Here is a 24,863-nt window from a genome sequence, read left to right as displayed (position 1 = left end):
CACTGCCCTTTTTGATAGATACTAGACCAGAGTAATTCCAAACTTGTAAACCCCAGACCTGATGGTGTAGGGACTAGGGGTGGAGAAGTTATTACAAGGGGTCCAGGGAAACCATATATAAACCAAGTGTCATCTTTTGATTAAATAATATGTCTACAAGAACAATATAGCTCTTTTCAAGTGCATTATTGGTACGTAGATTAATAAAGTACAAATTTATTTTAAAACATTCTTTATCATAGTGGCTTTTACATATATATCATCCACTGGTATAACTACTATCATGAGGGAATTGTAATTCATTTTTTTATAAAAGGGGTACCTGTAATTGGGTAAAGTTGGGAAATGCAGAGTAAACTATCTCAACATTTCATAAAAAGAGTTGATTAAGAAAACTGAGTCATTTAGTAAACTGAAAATTAGTAAAATTATTATTTTATTCACATATGATTAATATGACTAACCATTGAACAAATTAATTGGCAATTCAATTAAAAGCAATGCTGTTGCTATGATGGCCTCCTTCAATTAATGTATACAGTTGACCCTTGAAAAACTTGGGGGTGTGGGGCACCGACCCTCCCTCCATACAGCTGAAAATCTGGGCATAACTTTACAGTTAGCCCTATAGATGGGAAGTTCCGCATCTGTGGATCCAACCAACCTCGGCTCTGTGGTACTGTAGTACTTACTACTGAAATAAATCCATGTATAAGTGGACCTGCACTGTTCAGACCTCTGTTGTTCAAGGGTCAACTGTAGTTATACCTATGAAAGCATATTCTCTTTCTTGTTCCTAATTAGATTAGTTGCATATTTTAGTTTGGAAATTAGATTTTAAAAACTATCATTTCATTTTAGGATATTAGGTCATGAATGGACTTCTTACATTTTAAATTTTGTTAATTCCAGTACATTAGTATCTAATGTAATTGACAGATTCCTCTGTTTTGCATTCAATTCCATCTTTAAACTATGCACAGAAAAATGGTAGGTATGCTTATTCTTACATTATGTTATTCAAAGAAAATGCCTGTTTTTTTTTTTTTTTTTTTTTTTTTTTTTTCCGGTATGCGGTCCTCTCACTGATTTGGCCTCTCCCGTTGTGGAGCACAGGTTCCAGACGCGCAGGCTCAGTGGCCATGGCTCACGGACCTAGCCGCTCCGCGGCATGTGGGATCTTCCTGGACCGGGACACGAGCCCGTGTCCCCTGATTGGCAGGAGGACTCTCAACCACTGCGCCACCAGGGAAGCCCGAAAATGCTTGTTTTTGACATGAACACCCTCGCAGTTGCCCATTTTCAGGGACCACGACATATTTTAATTGTCTGGAGGAATCCATCAGGGCAGTAAGAGAGACCTATTTGAATCAAACTTCTGTATTTAAAATCCTGTGCCAAGTTTCATTTGAGTAAACCTTTTTTTTTAAGGTGTCCTTTTAGGTGAGTTTGCATGATCCAATCCAAGATCTCATAAAGAGGTGGTTTCAGAAGTTCCTTAATCAAAATGAAAGCCTTTAAGTCTCTATTTTCACAACTGTCTTTCTCGTTCTCTCAGGAAAATATCAGCATTCAGGAAATAACTTCTTGTGAGTTTAAGATATCTAAATATTAAAATTTAAACATTTCATTTTTTTTCTATTCTAATTTCTATTTGAAACCAGAGAATGTAGAAATCAGAAATTTATAAATAGTTGAGTGAGGAAATCATATTGTATGAGGTCAAACAGATGTTCCTTTATGAAACATGTTATACTTTGCAATTTTCTATCCAATGTCTTATAAAAACAAATATTTTCTCTGAGTGATTGGTTTAATTAAAGAAGGAGAGATCCATGGGACAGACTGGGATTTGCCGAGTACCCTCCCATCTCTCCTTCTTTAGGAATTTATAAATCAGAACTAGCTCTAGAAACTTCTTAAAGAGGTAACCATTCAATTTAGTCCTTTATTAACTATTAATTGAACAGTTATAATTTCTTAAGGGTTACCAGATTACTTAAGACTACTTCCAAGCTTGTCCTGTTATTCTATTGTGTGTGTATATGTATATTTTCAGCTTAAGTTCTTTTTTTTCTCAGAGTACTAAACTTTTTGAACATTTCCTTAGAATTCTGTTTCTAAAGAATGTTCAAGGAACATAATAACAGATCTCACATTGGACATGGAAAATACAAAATTGCACACTTGCAAAACTGTAAGGGACCAGACTGCATGTTTTTTCTAGGCTGGTAGAGAGAAAAGCCTCTCATCCTGCCTGCTTGGATTCTGCTTTGGACAATGATGGAGAGTGATCCCTGACCTTGACTCCAATCTGAGGGAACCAGCCACAGACTGGATTGTATTACAATTGTGGGGAACTCTGTGATCCTCTTCACCTGATCAGTTTCCATTGCATATACGTTATGCATGACACAACATTGGAAGACTGATAGGGTGATATTTGTTCATTTTAAAGTCTCCCTTAAATGTTTCCTCAATAAAAACATGATCCAACCCAAAGTGCAACTCTGGACATGTCTAGAAACGTTGCTGCTTGGTGACTTCTTGTTCGCTGCCACTACCACTCTTAAAAGACCTTTTCACCCAATAAATCTTAAACACTGAAACAAAGAAAGAGATATTTTTAAAGTTGGTGGTTCTTAAAGTGTGGTCCCCAAACCAGCAACATTACCATCACCTGGGAACTTGGTAGAAATGCAACTTCTTGGGCCCGACCCCAGACCTAGTGAATCAGAAACCCTGAGAGAGACACGCAACAGTCTCTATGATGCTACAGATCCTCCAGTTGATGTTCAAGTTTGAGAACCACTATTGTAATTATAAACTATGTTCTTTAAATATAATTTCAATGTTATTAGGCATGTATTGAGATGTACAAGTTGATGGCTTGTGAGTTAATGAATCTATCTTCAATAGGTTTTTAAGTGTGTCAGTGGTATAAAATCATATAAATGTGTATGTGTCCTCTCCACAGAAAATCATATCTTGGAGGATGTAAACAAGTGTGTGATAGCCCTTCAAGAGGGGGATGTGGACACTCTGGACCGGACTGCAGGGGCTATCAGGGGCCGGGCAGCTCGAGTCATACACATCATCAATGCTGAGATGGAGAACTATGAAGCTGGAGTTTATACTGAGAAGGTGCTAGAAGCTACAAAATTGCTCTCTGAGACAGGTAACCATGGATATTAGGTTTGACCAAAATGTCAGCACCATGATTAATTTCCATACCTGAATCAGTCTGTTTCATTGTTTCCCATAGGTCTTTCTCCTTCTAAATTACACATGATCATAAAAAGGGTGCTCTTTATTTCTTGAGTTTGAATTGGAATACTTTAGCAGAATAATAATTTATTGTTTTGCAGTATATACTACTCTACAGTTTTTATATATAAGCACTTGATTCTCACAAGGACCTTGTGAAGTAGGCAGATTTTTATTATCTCCTATTATGAATGTGAAAATGGAGTTTTGAATCAGTTAAGAAACTGGAAAAAGGTCACAAGTCTAGAAAATAGTGAATATGTGATTGGAACTTGGAATCTTGAACTTGAAAAACATTTCCCTGTCTATTTCTTGAGAAGATAAGGACAACCAGGGAAAAGCATAACGGCTCTAGGTAGTACATGGACATGAAGTAATCAAAGGAGGTAGTGGGTACTGAAAAAGGGTTAGACTTTAATATATGTCCTGCTCCTCTTACAAAGGCTTGCATGCCCTCTTCCAGGGGCATGTGGCTGCCCACTGGGGAATCACGGTCGTGGTGAGACACAGTTACTTATGGGAGCCTGTCATAGCTCTCTGGTACACTGAGATGGAAAAAATACTTATTTCTACTGAGATAGCACAACAACCCATAACTCTGGATAGTTGTGTCAAAGAGTAGCCTATTTTTAGTAGTTTTTGCTCTTGACTGGTGTCTCTTGGCTTCAGACCCTTTCTGAAGTCCCTTATGCCTTGTATATTTGTATATATGGGGGAATGAGAGTAGAGAGAAAGTCCAAGGATGGAAAGAAGACAAATAGAATTAACTTTATATTGGATGGAGTTATGAATGGGTAATGAATCGGGTCCTCTGTATGCGTAGAAGGAACTTACCTTAGCATCAGTGGGAGTCTTCATGGGTCTATATATGGAATTTGGAACCCACTAGGCTTTTAAAAATAGACATATCTCTGAAAGGTCAGATATAACAGTGTTCCAAGTTCTACATGATAAGACATGTTAGTAGAAACATGTTTCCTTCTACAGGGAAAAGGTTATTTACAAAGACTTCTGTAGCTATTTGTTAGTCTAGAATAGCATGGAAAAACAACAGATAAACAGACATTGATTGCTCTCTGAAATATAAGCAGAAAAGGACTAGTGTGATATCACATAATAAAGAGCACATCTAGGGATCGTTGCTCTTGAGAATCCTCACAGACTTAGAATTACAAATAATAACAATAATAATATGATATATCCATAATTCAAAAAGAGTCATGTACCACAATGTTCATTGAAGCTCTATTTACAATAGCCAGGACATGGAAGCAACCTAAGTGTCCATCAATAGATGAATGGATAAACAAGATGTGGCACATGTATGCAATGGAGTATTACTCAACCAAAAAAGGAAACAAAATTGAGTTATTTGTAGTGAGGTGTATAGGCCTAGATTCTCTCATACAGAGTGAAATAAGTCAGAAATAGAAAAAAAAATACTGTATGCTAACATATATATATATGGAATCTAAAAAAAAAAAAAAAGGTTCTGACGAACCAAGGGGCAGGACAGGGATAAAGACACAGACGAAGAGAATAGACTTGAGGACACGGGAAGGGGGAAGGGTAAGCTGGGACGAAGTAAGAGAGTAGCATGGACATATATGCACTACCAAATGTAAAACAGATAGCTAGTGGGAAGCAGCTGCATAGCACAGGGAGATCAGCTGGGTGCTTTGTGATCACCTACAGGGGTGGGATAGGGAGAGTGGGAGGGAGACACAAGAGGGAGGAGATACTAGGATATATGTATATGTATAGCTGGTTCACTTTGTTATAAAGCAGAAACTAACACACCATTGTAAAGCAATTATACTCCAATAAAGATGTTAAAAAAATAATAATATGATATATCCACATTGTAATTAGCTGAAATTCAGCACTATTTTTTTTTTTTTCAAATAGGCTTGCCCTTTGCATTCAATAGAGCAACACAATGCAAGCCATACGGTATTTCTTTTCTCATTTGGAATAATTAGAAACAGTTATTTTACTCTCCAATTTAAGGACTTTTTTTTCACCCTTAAAGAAACTCTGTCACATTTTTGGAGCTCTCAGTTCCTGGCCCATTACCTCGATTTTGTTACAAAGTCTCAGCTTCCTGTGGTATATCTGACGCATAGCAGCATTTACTTGGATCTGACACTGAGTGAAGAGTGTCAGAAGTTTCAGCTCATGACTGGTTGGAATGATTACTGCCGCAGATGACATGCAGAGCATATTGCCAACTTATAGGCGACTTTGTGCACACAAAGACTTCAGCGTTGTTCAAGAGACATTTTAGATTTCTTTCTTATTGAGCCTTGGGGTACTTTAATAAATAGAAGGAGTGGTGCCCATTGGGTCAAAACCGACATAAAGGCAAGGGCAGTGTGCCTAGCTGATGGAAATATTTTAACATAATTTTCATCCAAAGTGTTGAAATGTAAATAATATTCTGGTTGAAGTTTTTTTTAACTGAAAAAAAAAAAAAATCAATGAAACAGAGCAACCCATCCTGGATTGTTGCTGCTAATGAAGATTTTGCTCTTATTTGTCAATTTTCAGATCTTTAAAAATTCTCATCTCAGCCCTCCCTTGCAGTGATTGAATACTTGGGGTACTTAACTAAAGGCACCTTCCTGATTCTGATGTCCACATCCAATTCATAATTGAACAGAAAAGATAAGCAAGACATTTAGATTCTTTCTATTTTTCAGCATCTATTGAAGATCACTAGGAAAGAAGCCAGGTAGAAGAGAGTGAAATAAACAGTTTATAAATAACTAGTAGAAAATGGAATACATGTCAAGGAAAAGTAGATATTAGTGGGCTAAGAACTAGAATATACAAGGTATATAGATTATTTTGCTTCTGTCCCCAGTGGTTCTTCTCTTTCCTAAACAGGAACAATATGGTTTCTTTATGGGTAAGTAGAGAGGTTGTCAAAGAAATGAAAGCAAAATCTTTAGCTGTGGGCTTCCCTGGTGGTGCAGTGGTTGAGAATCCTCCTGCCAATGCAGGGGACATGGGTCCGAGCTCTGGTCTGGGAGGATCCCACATGCCACGGAGCAGCTGGGCCCGTGTGCCACAACTACTGAGCCTGTGCTCTAGAGCCTGCGTGCCACAACTACTGAAGCCTGTGCGCCTAGAGCCCGTGCTCTGCAACAAGAGAAGCCACCGCCATGAGAGGCCCGTGCACCACAAAGAGGAGTGGTCCCACTCACTGCAACCAGAGAAAGCCAGTGCGCAGCAACGAAGACCCAATGCAGCCAAAAATAAATAAATTTATTAAAAAAAATCAAAAAATAATTTAGCTGTGAGTAGAACAATTGACATGCTCACGGATTCCTCATGGAGGGAGAATGCCTCTGCTCTGAAGCCAGCAGGGCTTAAGAGAAGGGATGGTGCTCTGTCACAATCGCACTGGTAATCTGAACATGTGGAACATGAGGTTTAAAATGTGTGATCTATATGGTGACTTAATACCTAGCATTTCTCAATAAGAAATTTCTCTATGAGAAACAAGCTAAAAAAAAAAAAAAAGCTTTAGCTGTTAAAATTCACTGGTTGCTAATTAGAATTGTTGGGGGATGTACTACACATAAGATCAGGAAGAACATAAGATCAGTTCTGTGATTATGGTTATGCAGAGTTTTGTAGGTTATATAGATTTTATAAAATGGATTTGTCCCCTTGTCAGTGTCTGGCTATGCTAAGGAGGGCTACGTCCTTCAAATAAAAACTCCTATACAGATCACTAATACCCAAATTTCTACCTTTGGGCTAACATTTTGCTTCTGATTTTTAAAAAAATCTTAGTGCAACGTTTAATTGGTCACTTTTTTATGCAAGTTTATCAAACTTTATCCTGAGAGTACATTTTATTTTGAGGAGAGAACACGGAGCAGTGGGCAAGGAGTGGAAGGTGACAGGAAGAAGAAGAAGAAAAAAAGGAAGAGTCCAGGACATGGAAGACAAAGCATCATGTTTTCTTTTGCCTTTCCACCAACCTACCAGGTTCTGCCCAGTTTTATATCTGAGTTGTTAAAGACCCTAAGGCAGAAGTTCTCAACCTCTGTATTATTGACATGTGAGTCTTGGTAATTCTTTCTTGGGGTGGAGGCAGCTGTCCTGTGCATTAAGGGTGCTCAGCAGCATCCCTGAACTTACCCCACTAGATGCTTATAGGACCTCTTCCCTTTCCCACTTCAAGTTGTGACAATCAAAATTGTCTCTAGACATTGCTAGATGTTCTCGGGTGGACAGAATAACCCCCATGGAAAATAACTGCCACAAGAGAAATAATATTCCATAATAAGAGCAACTTTAAACAAGACTAAAGGGAGCCTCTGCATGATGGCCCTAGGGTACGGTGAAGGGAATGGAGTGAGAGTCTATTACCAAGCATGAAAAAAAAGGGGCAGAATGCTCAGAAAGTCTTAACTAGACCAGACTTTGCTGCTAATGGGGTTTTCAAATACAGGCCAACCTCTGTTTAAACATGCAAATGATGCAGGGGTGGGTCTCTGTAGAGAGAACTCCCACTTTACCTTCACTGAGAGGCTAGAAATTGAGAGAGATCCAAAGAGTGATGGAACAGTCTGTAGTTAATTTTCCATAAATTACTTTACTTAGTAAAGAGTAACTAAATTTTTTTGAAGAGTGCTTTTTGTCTTGATATGAATGCTAAGTTAATTTGAAAACACAATTTTGTGGATTATTAGTATGTTAAAATTCTAGGGCAATATTACATAAAAATTTACCTATTTATTTTTTATAAAACTAATCTAGGCAGATGAAAGCACAATAAACTTGACATACATCAGACTCATTAAATACTAACATGTTTGATGGGCTCTTCAATAAAACCTGAATTATAACAAATTGCCAATAGCTTGGTAGCAAGTGCACCCAACGAGACCCATTTTTAGAGATCTCATTTGCAAAGTCAGATTGCTGTGGAAAGTTGAGGGGCCTGAAAGTCCATTCAATGATATTATGTTTAAAGTAGCTCATTCTTCACAGAACAGATTACATTGAAATGCCATTTTTGTAAATTTGATGGCTGATGCAAATTTGTGACGATGTCAATATCATCAGGTTGAGAGATCTTTGAGATGCCAGCAGTTCTTTCTTCAGAGGGAACCCGAAAAGAATAGAAACAAATAAAGTCTTTTTAGTGAGGATTCTGTTATTAAGCACTTTGTAAATGAAAATGAAAATTCCATTATTTTGGAGAACATGTGGGCCAAACAGATGGTATAAATTTTTTTAAGACTTTTTTTTAAAGAACAGTTAAATGTTCACAGAAAAATTGAGGGGAGGCTACTAAGATTTCCCATGATTTTGAATCAATTCCCTTGATTCTGCACATGCATGGTGTCCCCCATTATCTATATCCCCTACCAAAGTGGTACATTTGTTACCATTGATGAACCTACACAGACACATCATAATCACGCAAAGTTCATAGTTTACATTTTGGTTCACTCTTGGTGTTGTATACTCTATTATATTTGGACTAATGTATAATGACATGTATCCATCATTATGGTTTCATACAGTGTATTTTTCACTGTCCTAAACATTCACTGTACTCCATCTATTCATCCCTCTCTCCCTCCCAATCGCCTGGTAACCACTATCTTTTCACTGTCTCCATGGTTTTGCCATTTCTAGAATGTCATATAGTTGGAAGCAAATAGTATGTAGCCTTTTCAGATTGACTTCTTTCTCTTAGTAGAGATGGTATAATTTGTAATTTCATGCTTCTGTTATGTAAAGTTTTCATAAAAGAGTTTTTTTTTTACAGCATTCCTATGTATTTTGCCCAGTAAGAGGAACAAATAGAAAGCACCCAAATTAGAAATGATAATGAGGGGTACCATTGTGTCAGTACAATGTATAGATGAAATCCATGTAAGGAATCAGAAGAACTCAATTCCTTGACTTCTAAATGTGACCTTACACAAATTAGTTAATGCCTCTGAGCCTCAAGCTTCTCATGTATTGCCTGATGTTTCATCATCTAAGTATGGTCAATATTATTGATTTTGGGATATATGCTTCACTGTTTCTTGGCTTCCTCATGACGGCACTCAACATGGACAGTCACTGCCCATGAATCCTCTGTATAGATCCTCTGCTCCACCTGGGCAGGTGTATTTATTATTTTCCAGTTAAAACACATCCATGCTGTTCCCACTCTCCTTCCTGTCATCTTCCCCATTTTCTCCTCCTCCTCTACATCTGGGTATTGAACTTATCCTTTAAGATCTGACTCAGGTCTCAGCTAGAGACAACAGGGATCTATTTCTATGAGTCTGTTGACATTTATTACGTCCTCTTCAGTGTCAATGGTCCACAGATAGATTGTCACTTCCTAGAGGCAGGTGTTCCTGTACGTGCCTTGGGCCTAGACAAGTATTATCACATAATTAGCCTTTAATATGTATGCATTGATTAAATGAATACGAAAAATTAAGATATGACCTTTTTTTTTCAGTGGAGAATATATCCACTAGCAGCAGCCTTAGGCTTATAACTCAAGATTCCAGGATAAGTAGAGATGCTTGTTTTCCTCCTACTTTCTACACATCAAAGAAGAGCAATCTTCTTGGCCACTTGGGGGTATGCTTATTTCACTTGGACTGATTTCTGTTGCTGGCGGGATCAAGTTTTATCATTGGACATGTCTGGGTGACCTGACTATCACTGTGACCAGAGGCAAGGGGTATGGACAGAAGTAAGATCAATATCAGAAGAAGGTGGTAAGGACAGATTATTGGGAAGACAGAAATATTAGATATTAGAGATAGGAAGGACTATTACAATCTGTCACTTCTCTGTGACTGACCTTGAAATTAAATTATGAAAGTAATGAATTTCCACAGAAGCTGTAATGACTGAGATTCAGTTCAGCCTAGACTTCCTAATATATTTTAAATACATTTTAATATAACCCTACTATTGGTGTAAAGCATTTTATTTCCCCCTGAAAGGTCAAAATGATTACAATATGGAGGAAATGTCTTACTAAGTGGTGGTTGTGCTAGTCATGGAGGTGGGAAGTCAGAAGTGTAGGAGGAACGAGAAGGAAATTTCATTCACTTAATAGTCCTTAGACAGGCAGCATGTAGTTTGTCTCAAAGCCTCTTCCATATATCTGAAACCTACATACTTGAAGTATTGTACAGATCTGGCTGATGGTTTTTAAAATCAGTATTTATTTGTTTTATCCTGAATGCAAATGCAAGGTTTCTTGCTCAGAGAACAAACTTCTTTCTTAGTAACAATAACGTTGCCACTTCCCTATACCTCGTTCTACCACTCAAGGCAGTGTGATAAGGTCAGATAAAGTCTGCCCACACGAAGGAGGTCCATACTACAGGAGAAGAACCACAAAATTATGAATCTGAGAGTTTATATAGCAATTGGTGCTCAGCTGTCTCCCTCCCCTCCTGAGAGGGAGAGAAAAACCTTCACTCTTTAATGTTAATAAACTCTCTCCAGGAAAGGTCCCCAGGTTGTTACAACCCTTTAGAATATAAATGAATGGCTCCTGGTTTTATTCCATTTTGAAATGTAAACACCTATCTCTGGGGAGATAAACCCGTAAATCTCTTTCTGGATTATTTCACCAATTTAGGACTACTATTGAGTCATACCTTGAACCAGGTTACCAGTCATTTTTGCTCAGAAAGCCCTGGCCATGCAGAAATATGAAAATATCTTCTCTATACTGGCTTGTTTGTAAGTAATATGTTCTGCTAGAATTCACACATGACCAGCTCTCTCAGCGTGAGAGGCTGAAGAACCACCTGAGAAGAATACAACTTGAGAAAATAAGAGAAACACTTTAAAAAATATATATTTATTTACTTTATTTATTTATTTTCATCATTTTATTTTATTTTACTTTTTGGCTGCCTCGGGTCTTAGCTATGGCATGCGGGATCTTCGTTGAGGCACGCAGCACCTCTCACTGAGAGGGGCAAGCTCAGTAGTTGTGACGTGTGGGCTTAGTTGCCCCGGGGCATGTGGGATCTTAGTTCCCTGACCAGGGATCAAACCCGTGTCCCCTGCATTGGAAAGCAGATTCTTTACCACTGGACCACTAGAGAAGTCCCAAGAGAAACAATTTTAGCCTGATAATAAACTTCTAACATGGAAGTGGAGGTGGGATAGGATGGATATAGGAAGGCTCACAATTACACATTTATGGAGCAACATAGTGGAAGAAACAGCACTTTTCTAGTGCCCAATTTTCAAAGTAAAACTAAAAGGAAGACATGAATTTCCAGTTCTGTGTGAGTCACATCATAGACTCACAATCCTGGGGACTGCAAAAGACATGATACTTCTTTGTCACTTCAAGGATATGAGGGATCAGCATACATGGTACTGGCCATGGAATGGCAGAAGGACCAGTGCTAGGGTCCACAGGAATTGGTGGCCAGGGTGTATTAACTGGGCACAAGTGAGGCAGCAGTAAGTTCCTTTTACCCAGGATCCCTACCACGTCAGCAATAGGTGTTGGAATCAAAGAAAGGAAGAATATGTCAACAATCACTTGAATGGGAACATCATTAGAATATTCCAGAAATAGTTTGATTAGGAAAAATAAGAAACTATGCTTGTAGCTGGGATAACATATGGACATAAGAACCAGAAAGATTCTGGATATTCCTGTCAAGTTGACCCCAAAATTACCTCCCCACTTGGTTTGCCTTTCTATATTTTACCTGTTCTCTAACGCTAGCTGATTTCTTCCTAGAGAAGAAGCGAAGTCTTCTGTAACCATACCAGCCAATCACACTCCTCTGTGCCCCATTACTCACTGTCACTCATTAAGGTCCTACCAGGTGTTGCAAACTCTGTGTTTGCCCATTTTTCTGTCTTAAGGTACCTCTCTGTTCTCTGTCCCCCTTCTATTTTCTATCCAGGAGTGTGTGTGTGTGTGTGTGTGTGTGTGTGTGTGCATGTTGCTTCCTAATTTAATTTTAACCCCTTGAGATCTGAGACTACCTCTTCACTTCCTCCAGCCTTGATGAGAGTTGAAGCTCAAAAATGTTTATTAATATAAATAAAAAACATAACTGACGTAGAATAATACCTTATTTTAGGGGTTTTTCCCTTTTTAAAAATTGCATGTTTAATGATCAAGATCAGAATCTTTTAAACTAAGAGCAATAAATTCCTAGCAATTATTTTATTACATCTTAAAATTTAAAATCTCATTGACGCCAAAATTAACTATTTATCAAGCTAGGTTTCTACAAACACTGTAAGCTAAATAAAGCATCATGTTCAGTTCTTTACTCATTCCTTAAGTTTCAGAATGAAATGTGCCATCCTTTCCTCTTAACTTATAAACAATTTGTGATTATTTTTGAAATGCTGATTTTAAAATGTAAGAACTTTCCAAGCAAGCATTTTCTTTCCCTGGGGAAAGGAATTTGTGTCTAGACAAAAGCAGATGCATGCTGCCTGATTCTCTTAGGGTAGTTATCGTGGACAGAATTTAGAAGATTTTTTTCCTTCTTCTAAGCAGTCCTTTTTCATCTTTCATCAAACAATTCAGCTCATGGGTTATGTATGGCCTTCTGGAGCTTGAGTTTGATTTTGATGTTTGAAATGTACATTATAATTTTCCAAACATGAGTTTATGAAAATGGCAGCCTTTAGGAACTCCCACAGAGGGAACAGATGACTGACTCTGACGAAAGAAAGTCCAAGAATATACACAGCATGGAAGAATTAGGACTAGCCAGGAGGATGCTGATGGTTGTCTAGAGGGGTAAAAACAGCTGACAAATAGTCACCAGGGAATAAGGAGCAGATTAAGCTGGGCTTCTTTCGTCCTGGCTCCTAGCTTCCAGAGCTCAATATCTTCTAACTTGATGAACAGTTATCAAGAGAAAGCACAGTGAAAGCTAGTATATCACTGGCCTAGACAGAGAATTATTTCAATTTAGAGAGTTTAAATATTATTTCCATACTCCCTCCTCCACATTTAAAAAACATTTGAGGATACTTTACTCAAGATTCACATCCAATCAATCAGCTAATATAAAATAGTAGTATGCATTTGAGGTAGAAGGAAAACACTTTCACAAGAATATTAGGTTAAGCTGAGAGGTTTTTTAGAAATAGTGTCTAATTTGAGATAGGGAAGCTGGGTTTGATTTTTTTCCCCAGTTACGAGCTTTTTGGTAAAGTCTCTAACTTTTAAAGGTTTCCTTTCTTCATGGATCTGGTGAGGTCATACTGTAATACAGTGTTTAACACTGGCTTTCTTGGCAATGAAGATAAAATGAAAATTCTAACAGTGAGTTTATAAAATCTTGTCCTGAGGGCAGATTTCATAGGAAATTAATTATTAAAAATGCAAAACTATCAGAAAGATGATGTAGTCCTGCCAAGGAGAGAGAAGGGCATAAAAGCAGGGAAATTCAGTTTTCAGATAAATTGTACCAACTTCCCAATTTTCAGAGATTTCAACACTAATTTGTGTGCTATTTTCAGTTTACTTCACTCCCACAAGGCCCACTTTTTGGTGATGAATCATGTACGTAGTTGTACTTCCAAGCTCCATCCAAAGGAGACCGGATGATTTTGCCAGCTGTAAACAAAGAAAAAGGGGGCGTGGACTGGTAGATAAAAAGGGTCATGATGTGAAGATGACAATTACAAGAAACATTTACTGTGAATCTTGTGTGCTTGGCACAATGGGAAGCATCTTACGTACATCCCACTTTTTAGTCCCTTGAAGGCAAGATCATATTTATTTTATTTGCCACTTTATCCCCAGTGACTAAGTACTACCTATGTTTATATTTAAAATTGTATATAGAATTTGTAGAATGTATTATTTTTAAACCTTATGTAAGACCAGAAGGCCAGCTGTTTTACACTTGTGTAAACTGAGGCTCAAACTGGTTAACTTGTAAATAAATATAATCAAATATCAAGATTCAATTAAGCTTCTGCCTGAGTGCAATAAATATACCAGAAACCTAGACCAGCATAGCTGCTACAAATGAATGAACAGAAATTTTAATATGTCTTTCTGAATATTTTTACTGTTATTTCTACTTCTGGCATAGCATATTTTATTAGTTAGCTATTGCTGTGTAACAAATCACACCAAAGCTTAATGGATGAACGTTACAAACATTTACTATCTCATAGTTTCTGTGGGTCAGGAGACCAGCACAGCTTAGCTGGGTGGCATTGCCTCAAGATCTCTTGCAAGGATGCAGTCAAGGTATGGGCCAGGGCTGCAGTCATCTCAAGGGTCAATTGGTGAAAGACCTACTTCCAAGCTGACGCACATTGTTGTTGAAAGGCCTCAGTTGCCTTATTGGACATAAGGCCTCAATTCTTTATTGGCTGTTACCAGAGGCTCCTCTCCATTACTTACCATGGAGGCTTTTCCATAGACCAACTGGCTTCCATCAGGGTGAGCAAGTGAGAGAGCAAGAAAAGGCAAGAAAGATGGGAAGCCAGCACCTTTCTGTAACCTAATTACCAACGTGACAACTTATCACCCTTTCTATATTCTATTAGTTAGAGGCAAGTCATTAGTTCCAGCCCACTTTCAAGATGACAGGATCATACAAGGGCATGAATACTAGGAAAGAATGGCCCATCTCAGAGGCTGACTACCACACATACATATTTGCAAATGCATAAAGATGGGACAAACAATAAGGGTGATGACTAGCATAATTAAGATAGAATATTAAGACATATGAACAGATCCCACAACATGGATTTAACAGGGACATGTTTAACTTCTGCCATAATGTACCTATTTCTTCGTGCAATGCCTTCCATTGTGTCTAGATAGAGCTATGCAGTATCTGGCCAGGAGGGGAGAGGGTAATAACAGATCTAGATAGTGAGGAAATAAAAGCCAAGATTGGAACAAGGTGATTGGAGAGGAGAGTTGGAGCAGAGAAGGACAGATTTGAGAAATTGTACAGAGAAACAAGACAAAGCTAGTACATAATTCAAAGGTAACAGTGTACATGTCAAACAGAAGAAAGAATCTAGTGACATTACTAGGGAACATTTCATTTGACTTAGTATCAGAGATTCAAACTTTAATCTCAGAAGAAGCTGAGTGGTGATGAAAATCATAACCAGTATTAGAGCGAGTGTGCAAAATCAAGAAGTAAAGGTCTGGATAATGCAAGAAATGCTAGCTAAGTGTTTCAACAAGATTATGGCCACTCTTGTACTTGTAGGAAAGCCTCTACATCTACTGGGAGTGCATGGGTCTATAAATTACAGACAGTAATGAAATAGCCTTTGTTCATGAGGTAGACTTATAGATCCACTTGATTATTTCTTGTCCAATAGATAGAAACGTAAGCAGCTCTAAAAAGAATTCTGAGCTCAAGATTTTGAAAGGTCCCTGTTTGGGATGGGGGGACCCTAGAACATCCTCTAATGACTTAATTATAGGTCATGAAGTTCTTTACTAAAGTTACTGAATCAATATGAAGCAATGACCAGTGGCTATGGTTTGTCCTCCATAATTTTTGAGTGTTACCAAAGCAACAAATATGTTACAGCTTCAGTTTGTGTTAGTTCCTACTTCTACACTAGTAAGACTTGGAACTTCAGACTCAAACAGGCTCCTTTCTAATTGATGATGCTTCATGGATGTGCTGAACTATCAAGGTACACTCAGAGTCTTGTAAATGCCAGTCAGACTTTCTTCTGGCCAAATTCAGGCCTGAATGATGGTTTACATCATTCTCTCCTTTATATTCTCTTCTCTTAACCTGACATCTAATTGGGGGCTGTTTGAATAAAATTGCTTAGAAATGTCTGATAGAAACCATTTATAGGAAAGAATCCATTACGTACAGAAACATCATCAAGTAGTATTTTCCTGATGTAGGGGGATACTAGAGTTGCCCCCACAGAGTCTCCCCAAATCAATACTTTCTGGCTCCAGTTACTCTGATTAACACCTAATTCTCTGCCTAACTTCAACTGTTAAAATGGAAGCATCATATCTATTTGTAATGGAGAGGGTGTGATTATACTGATTCTTGTACTGGAATTGGTCACAATTCTATCCCGGTCCTAATATTTTATTCTCTTTTTAGATTATTTCCAAATGTTCTCATTCTTATTTTTCTATTTTATATTAACACTTATTAGACTGGGTCTTTCTCTAGAACAGAGGCCTTGTCTATTTTTCTCTTTTTTATCCTCAGTAATAAAATTTGTGTAAGGAACACACTCAAGAAAGCATGTTGGTTGACTGCACCGCCACAATTGGATGACCCCTATGCATGCAGATATGCTAGTTGGACTTTGGTCAACTAGTCAAGTATACAATAATGAATCTTTCTCCATGCTCAGTGGTGAAGCTTCTACTCAAGTGGTCCTGAAAGGATTCTGAGCTCAGGTTTTTGAAAGGTCTCTCGAGACCAAAACTAGAATGCCCACTAATAACTTGGTTAATGACTCATGAAACTCTTTAATAAAATTACTGAACTAATATGAAATGATGGGCAGAAAGAGAGTGACTTAGTATGTTGAATGTGATACTGCTCATTTTGTCCCTGAAATACTTGGTGACAAATTATTTCCTTCTTACTTCCCATTCTTTCACTTCCCATCCTTCTCCCAGCTGGATATAGCTGTGCCAGAAGCATAATAAGGGCTTAAGATGCAATGAATGAAGAAGAGATGGTCTCTGCCTAAAAGTGACTCTTGTGGGGAACAGCTGACATACAGAAATGGCAGACAATCCTCATACAGTGTGCTAAGTACTATAATAGTGCAGGCATAATTAGGATGTTATAAAATTGTAGAGAATGGCCAAATTTGGAGTGTCTTGGGATTAAGGAAGGCTTCACAATGGCAGACAATTCTAAACTGGTTGTTGAAGATTGAGGAGGTATTCAGCAGGGGCAAAGAAAGAAGTACATTTTAGTAGGAGAGAATAAATTGATCATGGACATGGTATGACATGGTGTGTCTCTGTCATATTTGAAGACATAGAAGTAATTCAGTCTAATTGGAACATTTGAATATATGTAGGAATAAGTGGGGAGACAGAGACAGATAGGAATTATAGTCAGGAGTCAGATGTTTGTGTTTATATCTTGATAAAGAGATTTTATAGTCCTCTCTATATTAAAAGAAGTCATTGGAATATTTACAGTAGGGCATGGACCTTTTAGGTGGTTACTCAGAGGCAATGGAGTTGGTTGGCTAGTCATTTCTACTGCCTCTATTTAACCTTGGATTCGGTTCTTATGGCTGTCGGCAGTCCTATTTGCATCTTTAGCACAATGTTTTGTTCATTTTACTGACTCACCCTGTGCTCTAAAATTTCACCTCTGAAGTCTCCCAGGAGGATTCAGTGCAGATCTTCCTCACCTCTGTTTTAGGATCTCGATCAACACTAGAATAGGTGACCTTGATTTTTATATGCATACTTAACTCTGATTTCATTACTCCTGGAATATCATCATTCTGTGGCCTAGTGTGCACTCTGCATACAAAAGTACAGTGAGAATTTAAAAGTTTATTTCCAACTTTGATCACCCCTTCAGGACATAAGCTATTAAGAGCAATCCAGGATTTCTGATAAATAACATTAAACTGGTGTCTACATTTTTGGATGTAATTCGTAAAGTAGAAGGAAGCTTCTATTTATATAATCCTATATCAGAAATTCTGTTAATATACAATGTGTGAATCACAAAGGCAATGCTGTGTTTTGTCCTAATTAGGGAGAGGTAGATTCAGCATCATATTTGAAGTACTTTGAGACTGTTTCTATCTCAGTATTACTTTGAGGGTATTTCATTGGAATGTTGTATGTTGGAAGAATTCATAATTAAACTAACATCTTAGGTTCTGTCAGGATGGATATTGTTCTATAAACTTTTATTTTTCTGTCTTATCACTTTAAAAACCAGAGAGGATAAAACTAAAACAGGAAAGAAAGCACCAATGTGGAGAGCAAAAGTATGTTGGTTAAAGAGTTTTAGCAGTTGACCAAGCCCTAAATAAATAAGTATTGAATGCACTTAGGAACAGAGCATGGAAGAAAATTTCCTTAAGGGTCAGACCCAGAAAAACACTGACTTGTGGTAAGAGAAATGGATGTCTTGTCAGTTACAATAAATAAATATCAAATGGAATGTGTTCAAATTCTAGGTTTTATCAGCTTGAGGAGTAAAATAAGGTCATTGGAATATTAATGCTAAACTGCTCTTTGAGCCCCTTTTTGAAAAGTAAGGATTCCACACCACTTCCTCTACCATTTTTCCTCCTTGGAAAATTGACGGTATTTTCTCTTCCAATCTCTTCTTTCTGCCTCTTCTGACAATGCCACATGCACAACACTGTTGTTCCTTCAATTGGTGTTTCAGAGTAGTACTGGGTATGTTTTGGGCCCCAGAGCATCCCTTATGAGAATGGTCCCTTTAGAGTTTAGCTTTCTTCTCTCTTCCTTGAGAGAATCAGTGAAGAGTGGAGAAAGAGAACATATCAATTCCTGCATTTTCGTCTTCCCCAGCTCTTCCTCGGGGTGACCTTGAACAAATAAAACAAAGCAACACAATCCCACTTTCCCTTTTGGACTTCATCAACGGTTTTCACTGGGAGGGTCTAGTGGATAGGGACTACTCGACTCAGTTTTCCAGCTGGTGGGTCTTAGTGGAATATTAAGCATTTGATCACAGTCAACATTTCTGAGGGTCTTCCTCACTTAATACTATGGATCAAATTGGATTCTATTATGTTTGGGCCATGAGCTAGAACTTTATTTTTTCAGAGCCTTATTCTATAAGGAGAAATAAAGCCTTCAGGGTATTATGTTGATCTCTTTTTAAATTTGAATTTTGAAAAGATTCAAAAATACAAAAGGAACAGAGGCTCATGGAACTGACACTCAGCTTGTACCCCAAGGTATAACAAATATTATTTGGCAATATCTGATTCACATTATTATTTATTTCAAAAATAAGACACACCTGAGGCCTCCTTAAGACCTCTACCTAATTCCATGCCTCTCCTTCTGCTCTCAAAGGTAACCACTATAACTTAAGGCTACATACATCTTTTCAGAACATGTGTAATAAAAATGAGTATATGTTTACATTATGCACAGTATTCTTGTGCATTTTACAATTTCTCACAAATGACATATCTTTTTAGCTTTCTGTTCCCAGTAAACACTTAGACCTCAGGACTTACTCGATTTAATATACTGGCTATTTCCTGATTTACATCCTTAAGTTCATTTTGTCCCATCCATATATATAGTCTGTGAACCTGGGGTGCACAGATCACAGTGGTTCCCCCCTGAGTTAGAAGACTCAGAATAGGTCTGGGTTAGAGTCTGTTGAAAGAGCTCCCTTAAAGCAGTTATTATCCTCAGGTTTAATGTAACTCTTGTTATTATTAACTCTTGGAATATTCAACCTAACAAAAAACAACTGTAACTCTAGAGACACAAAGACATTCCTGTGCCCCCAGCGTACTCAGTCTCCTAATCAGTATCTCCTCAGAAGTCAGCATTTGGCTATGCCCTAGCTAATTTCGCAACTCATTGACTGGCTCTGGAAAGCATCATTTGACTAGATTTTGACAAAGCATTTGCCAAAATGATATGTTCCCATTTTTCATTCCATCTATAGTAGAAGGTTTCCCTTTTTTCCACCTGCTCAATAAGACGGATATTTTAAGTTTTAATTTGTTTGCTCATCCTCCAACAGGTATGAACTATCTCATTATTTACATTGTAATTTTTCCACTCATTAGTGAAGTCAAGCATCTTATGTATTTATCAATAATATGGGATTTCCTTGTCGTGAATTGCCTTTTCTAAATTTTGTCTATTTTTCTATTTTTTCCTTATTGATTTGTAAGAGTATTTATCTTACCTACATGGAGGAGTACCAGTCACTTATCAGTTATAAAAAAGGGGCAAAAATTTGTGCAGCTAAGTGCTACAGATACTATCATATACATCTGTAAAATTGTTGATGGTCATTATGGCAGCTTAGATATCAAATGGAATTAATATTATTTAGAATTTTGAGTTTAGGAAAGGAAAGGAATTTGTAATTCTGCTTAAGAAAGATACTCATGTGAAAATGACACATACAAAAATGTTTTCATGCTTAAGGAGATCAATTTCAATTATCTAGATTATTTAGAAATGTAAAACAGTTTATTCCCACCACAAGTGTATAGCTGAAATGGTCTTAATTTACTGTGGTGGGTTTTAGAAATATATTTTCATTTGATTCATATTTGCAGCAATATTCTCAACGTCTTCCGAATTCCTTTCATATAAAAGCAGTTTAAAGGCCCAATTGAAAAATTCAAGTAGTATAGAGAACCATTCATAGCAATTTACTCACAGAAGGAAATTCACCCCTTGCCATGCTTTGGTTTTGATAATTTCTGTTGAAAGAGTGGTTACTCTGTTTTCCTCTTACCCTCCTTTTTTTTTTAAAATAACATTTGACTTTTCCTAGTAGAAATACATTTTTTAAGGAATGTTTTATCTTGAATACTCTGACCCTGGAGAGTAAAGTAATTTAGCAGAGTTTCTCCCACTAGGGATTAGAATGGATGTTAAAGTATCCACAGACTTTGAAAATGAGTATAACGATGAATCAGGCCTGAAAATTCAGAAATGGAAATAGATGAATGACGTTTCTATTTTATTGTCCTTGTAAATAAAAAGAATTGTGCTTTTGGCTTTCCTTTGCCATATGAATTGATTGTTACAAGATAACAGCTGAAAAAATTGAATTATAATTTTCGAGAATCAGTGAATCAGCAGCATTTTTTAAGTAGCCACTAAGTTTACTTCCCACAAACTTCCAGTGTGTATGTAGTTGTCCTTATTTAAGGAAAGAGGTGCCCACGTTTTAAAATGTTCATATGTATCCTCTTGCACATCAACAAAGTTCTGGGAAAATGGAACAAAATCAAATTATCTTTGAGTCCACTGGTCTCTTTTCATAGCCTTTCTGATGGAATATTCTGGGTGTTCCGTCTCCCCTCTTACACAGTCTTTTCACAAGCCTCCCTCCACAGCCATCTCCCCACCTCCAGTGTCTCAAGACCTGCATTCCAGACATAAGTGGAATGGATTGGATCATTTCATTTACATTTTACTATGAAACAACATAGATTAAAGTCTGCTATTCAACCAGCTATGACTTTAGCATTTAATGTTAGGTCCATATTTATTGAGGCTTTCTAAAGGCCAGATGTAATCCAGTGCATTTGTATGCGTTATCGCATTGAACCCCAAGGTAAGAGCTTACTATCATATTTTATATACAAAGAAACAGATTTAGAAGAGTTAAAAAAATGTGGCCAAGGTTTCACAGCTAGGAACTAGCAGAATTGGAACTCAACTCAGGATAACATGAAACCTGGACTCACATACACTATTCCACACTACCTTAAGCAGGTTTCAAAAACTTGCTCTGTTGCATACCATCGCCATTCAAGGAGTAACGGTTTGCTTTCCTTGCTGAAGGTAAGTGACAAAGATCACTAAATTGGATCCACTCCAAAATGGACAGGCAGGCACCCAGCTTCATTGAAATGTTGGGATACCCAGAGCCTGCCATCTTCCCTAAGGGCTGAAACAAGGGAGCATGAAAGAAAGATTGTCTAATCCACTGCTTTTCACTTTGTTTAACACAGTGATGCCACGCTTTGCTGAACAAGTGGAGGTTGCCATTGAAGCCCTGAGTGCCAACGTCCCTCAACCATTTGAAGAGAATGAGTTCATCGATGCTTCTCGCCTGGTATACGACGGTGTTCGGGACATCAGAAAGGCTGTGCTGATGATCAGGGTATGTGAGGTCTCTGTAGCTCGGAGCTGAATGGAACTTCTAGCAGGGGCCCCAAATAATTTACTCTTTGTTTTTTTTAATTATTTAGTTTAACTTGGTAAGCTGTTTAGCTCCTCATCTAGTCAGACAATGGGGACTTTTTACTTATAAAGGGATGAGTGATCCCAACAAGCCTAGATCAGCACTGAATATCCTGAAGGGTGATGTCCTGCCTACTTCTTACACACATTGTTGCCTAAATTTGATACCAACTTAGGGGTGCCCCTTCCATTCCCTATTGCTAACACTATTTCCCATTAGAATCAGAAAGCCATGCAATGGAAAGAAATGAAGATCACCCAGCTTAGTAGTATTAGTGATAATGATAATAATAATGATATTGATAATGACAATAAAGTGATACAGAGCTACTTCTTCTTGTAACAAATAATTAAGACATTATAAATAAGGCTAAATAATCTTTCAGCAAACCTCCCTTATCACCTACCCTACTATCTTCCCATCCTCAGTCTTTTGATGTCAGGTAGGTGTGAGCCTTCCAAACCATTGTCTAAGTAATTATATATAGACACACACTAGAAAACATAATACAGCAGATTTAAAAACTCATATAAGTGTTATTTGCAACTTGCTTTGTTCACCCAATTCTAGCTCTATGAAGACACATAGCTTACCTCATCCCATTTAACCGCTGCACAATATTTCATCATGAGTTGAGACTATTTTTTCTCCTTGCCTTATCAACAATTTGGCACAGTAGGTTTCAAACACTTTTCTTAGCCACAGAACTCTTTCTTAGTAAACTTAAATACATGTTCAAAAGCATAATTGATGACACAGATATATTTGTGGGTATTAGGATTGAGGCAGAGAAGATGCGTCTGTGGTGCTAATCTTAAAAGCCTGCTGTCCAATGGAAATATAATGTGAGGCACATTTGTAATTTTTCATTTCTTAGTAGATGTGTCAATAAAGCAAAAAGAAACAGATGAACTAATTTTAATAACATATTTTATTTACTCGAAGGTATCCAAAACTAGCTTTTCAACATGTGGCACTGGCCACATTTTAAGTGTTTGATGGCTCCATGTAGATTGTGGCCACCATTTTGGATGAGGCAGCCCTAGACTGTGTCTCCATCTTCAGCCTCCATAGCTGTCTCTGAGGCTGCTCAGTGAAACCATGAGTTAACTGCTGAGTGCATCTTGAAAGACTTTCTCTCAGGGTGATCACTGAGCATCTAAACCAACATCCCCTTAAACACAGTAACAATCAATTTATTTTCTGTGTGTCGTCCCTCAATACTTGAAGAAGTATCTGTGATTTATTGTTCTCTCTCTATAATACACACCTACACATTGTATAAGTTGTATCAGACAATACTAGTTATACGTAACAATGTGGAGTTCAACTTTGGACTTTGGAGACTGTCAAATATATTTCCTGTTCTTCTAACTTCCCGCATTTTAGATCTGTCAAACTCTTACCATCTTTCAAGACCTGGCTCAAATCTTCTTTCCCTAAATTTTCTCCCTCAAAAATACTGACCCTATTCTTTAGCTACCTATAACTCTTTCTGCTTGTGATCATAATCGTTACACTATTTCTTTTAATGTCTATTACCTTCTTTAGACTGAACGCTTGGAAAGCAAAGACTGTATTTTTTATTTTCCCTTCACTGTGTTGCATTGTCTGGCACAGTGCTTAATACTGTGTGTGTTGGGGGAAAGAAAAAGAGATAACTATGTAGATGGGAAACTGACAGAGAGAAAAGGTATGAGAACTGGAGGAGAAGTAAAGGAAGGATAGTCAGTGTTTTAAGCCTGTAACAAATTATATCATTTTTCCCATTATATACTAACTTGTGAAATAAAGTAATAGACCATGAGAGTTATGTTTTCAAAGCATTTGGCGCTAAATTCCACTATAATTCTCAAGACATATTCCCTCTTTTGCCATTTTTCTGCTTTGTTAGCCGTCACATTTTTGTGACAACCATTCAGCTAGGAGGCTGAGGAAGTTTATAGCCATCATTCATTTATTCATTCATGAGCTGTAATAAACCATAATTTTAGATAAAAATGCCATATCTTTGTTACATGAAGTGTCATTCCTCCATCTTGACATTTTAAGTGATTTGATCAGATGGATTTCACACCACTTAAAACTTAGGAAGGGAGAAATGTACAGTATGTACAAATTGTTATTTTAAAAATCATTCACCATTCAGCACCGGAATGGCTTTATTTTGTGCTTAAATTCTTGGTTTGCTTTCTGTGTATGATGGTTAGGTCTGCTTAAAAAGAAAATCATTACACTAAGTCAGGAAGAAAGACAGTAAGACAAGTAGAGCTCTTTCTCAGCAAACCTGGCCATGCCTCCTTCCTCTCAAAGTATTGATTATGCTTTGGAAAAATAAGAATTTTTTTCCTAAAAATAAATGCAGAAAGGACCTTGAAAGGTCAAATTCTCCATCACCTTGCCTCTCAGCAATCAATACATATTTAATGGTGACGTTAGTATGTAGGCACTCCAGGCCAGCTCCAGGCAACCCTCTGAAGCATACAAAGCTTGTCCTTCCTGTATTCCAACCTCACCTTTCAGGTTCCTACTTCTCTTTGGGAGCAGGTCAACTCTCCCTCTGTTCCATAAAACAGTTTTTTGTTTGCTTCTTGCCAAGGCTTGTCTTTGGTGATCTATCAGCTACATAGGAATTTTCTGATTACCCTAATATGGTAGTTT

General features: G+C 37.5%; 1 protein-coding gene across 2 annotated transcripts in view; it reads left to right on the top strand.

Moving 5' to 3' along the window:
* The window catches only part of CTNNA2 (catenin alpha 2), a 1,042,487-nt gene that overhangs the window by 939,329 nt on the left and 78,295 nt on the right, over positions 1 to 24,863 (top strand). For both annotated transcript variants that reach the window (XM_019942095.3, XM_019942096.3), the window contains 2 exons: positions 2,978 to 3,178; positions 21,970 to 22,121. In XM_019942095.3, coding sequence (XP_019797654.1) covers positions 2,978 to 3,178; positions 21,970 to 22,121 — 353 coding nt within the window. The remainder of the gene's footprint in view (positions 1 to 2,977; positions 3,179 to 21,969; positions 22,122 to 24,863) is intronic.

Source organism: Tursiops truncatus, chromosome 14 (assembly GCF_011762595.2).
Source record: "Tursiops truncatus isolate mTurTru1 chromosome 14, mTurTru1.mat.Y, whole genome shotgun sequence".
Lineage (NCBI taxonomy): Eukaryota > Metazoa > Chordata > Mammalia > Artiodactyla > Delphinidae > Tursiops > Tursiops truncatus.
The sequence above is the reverse complement of the archived record's forward strand: the minus strand, read 5'-3'. Positions and strand labels throughout refer to the sequence as shown.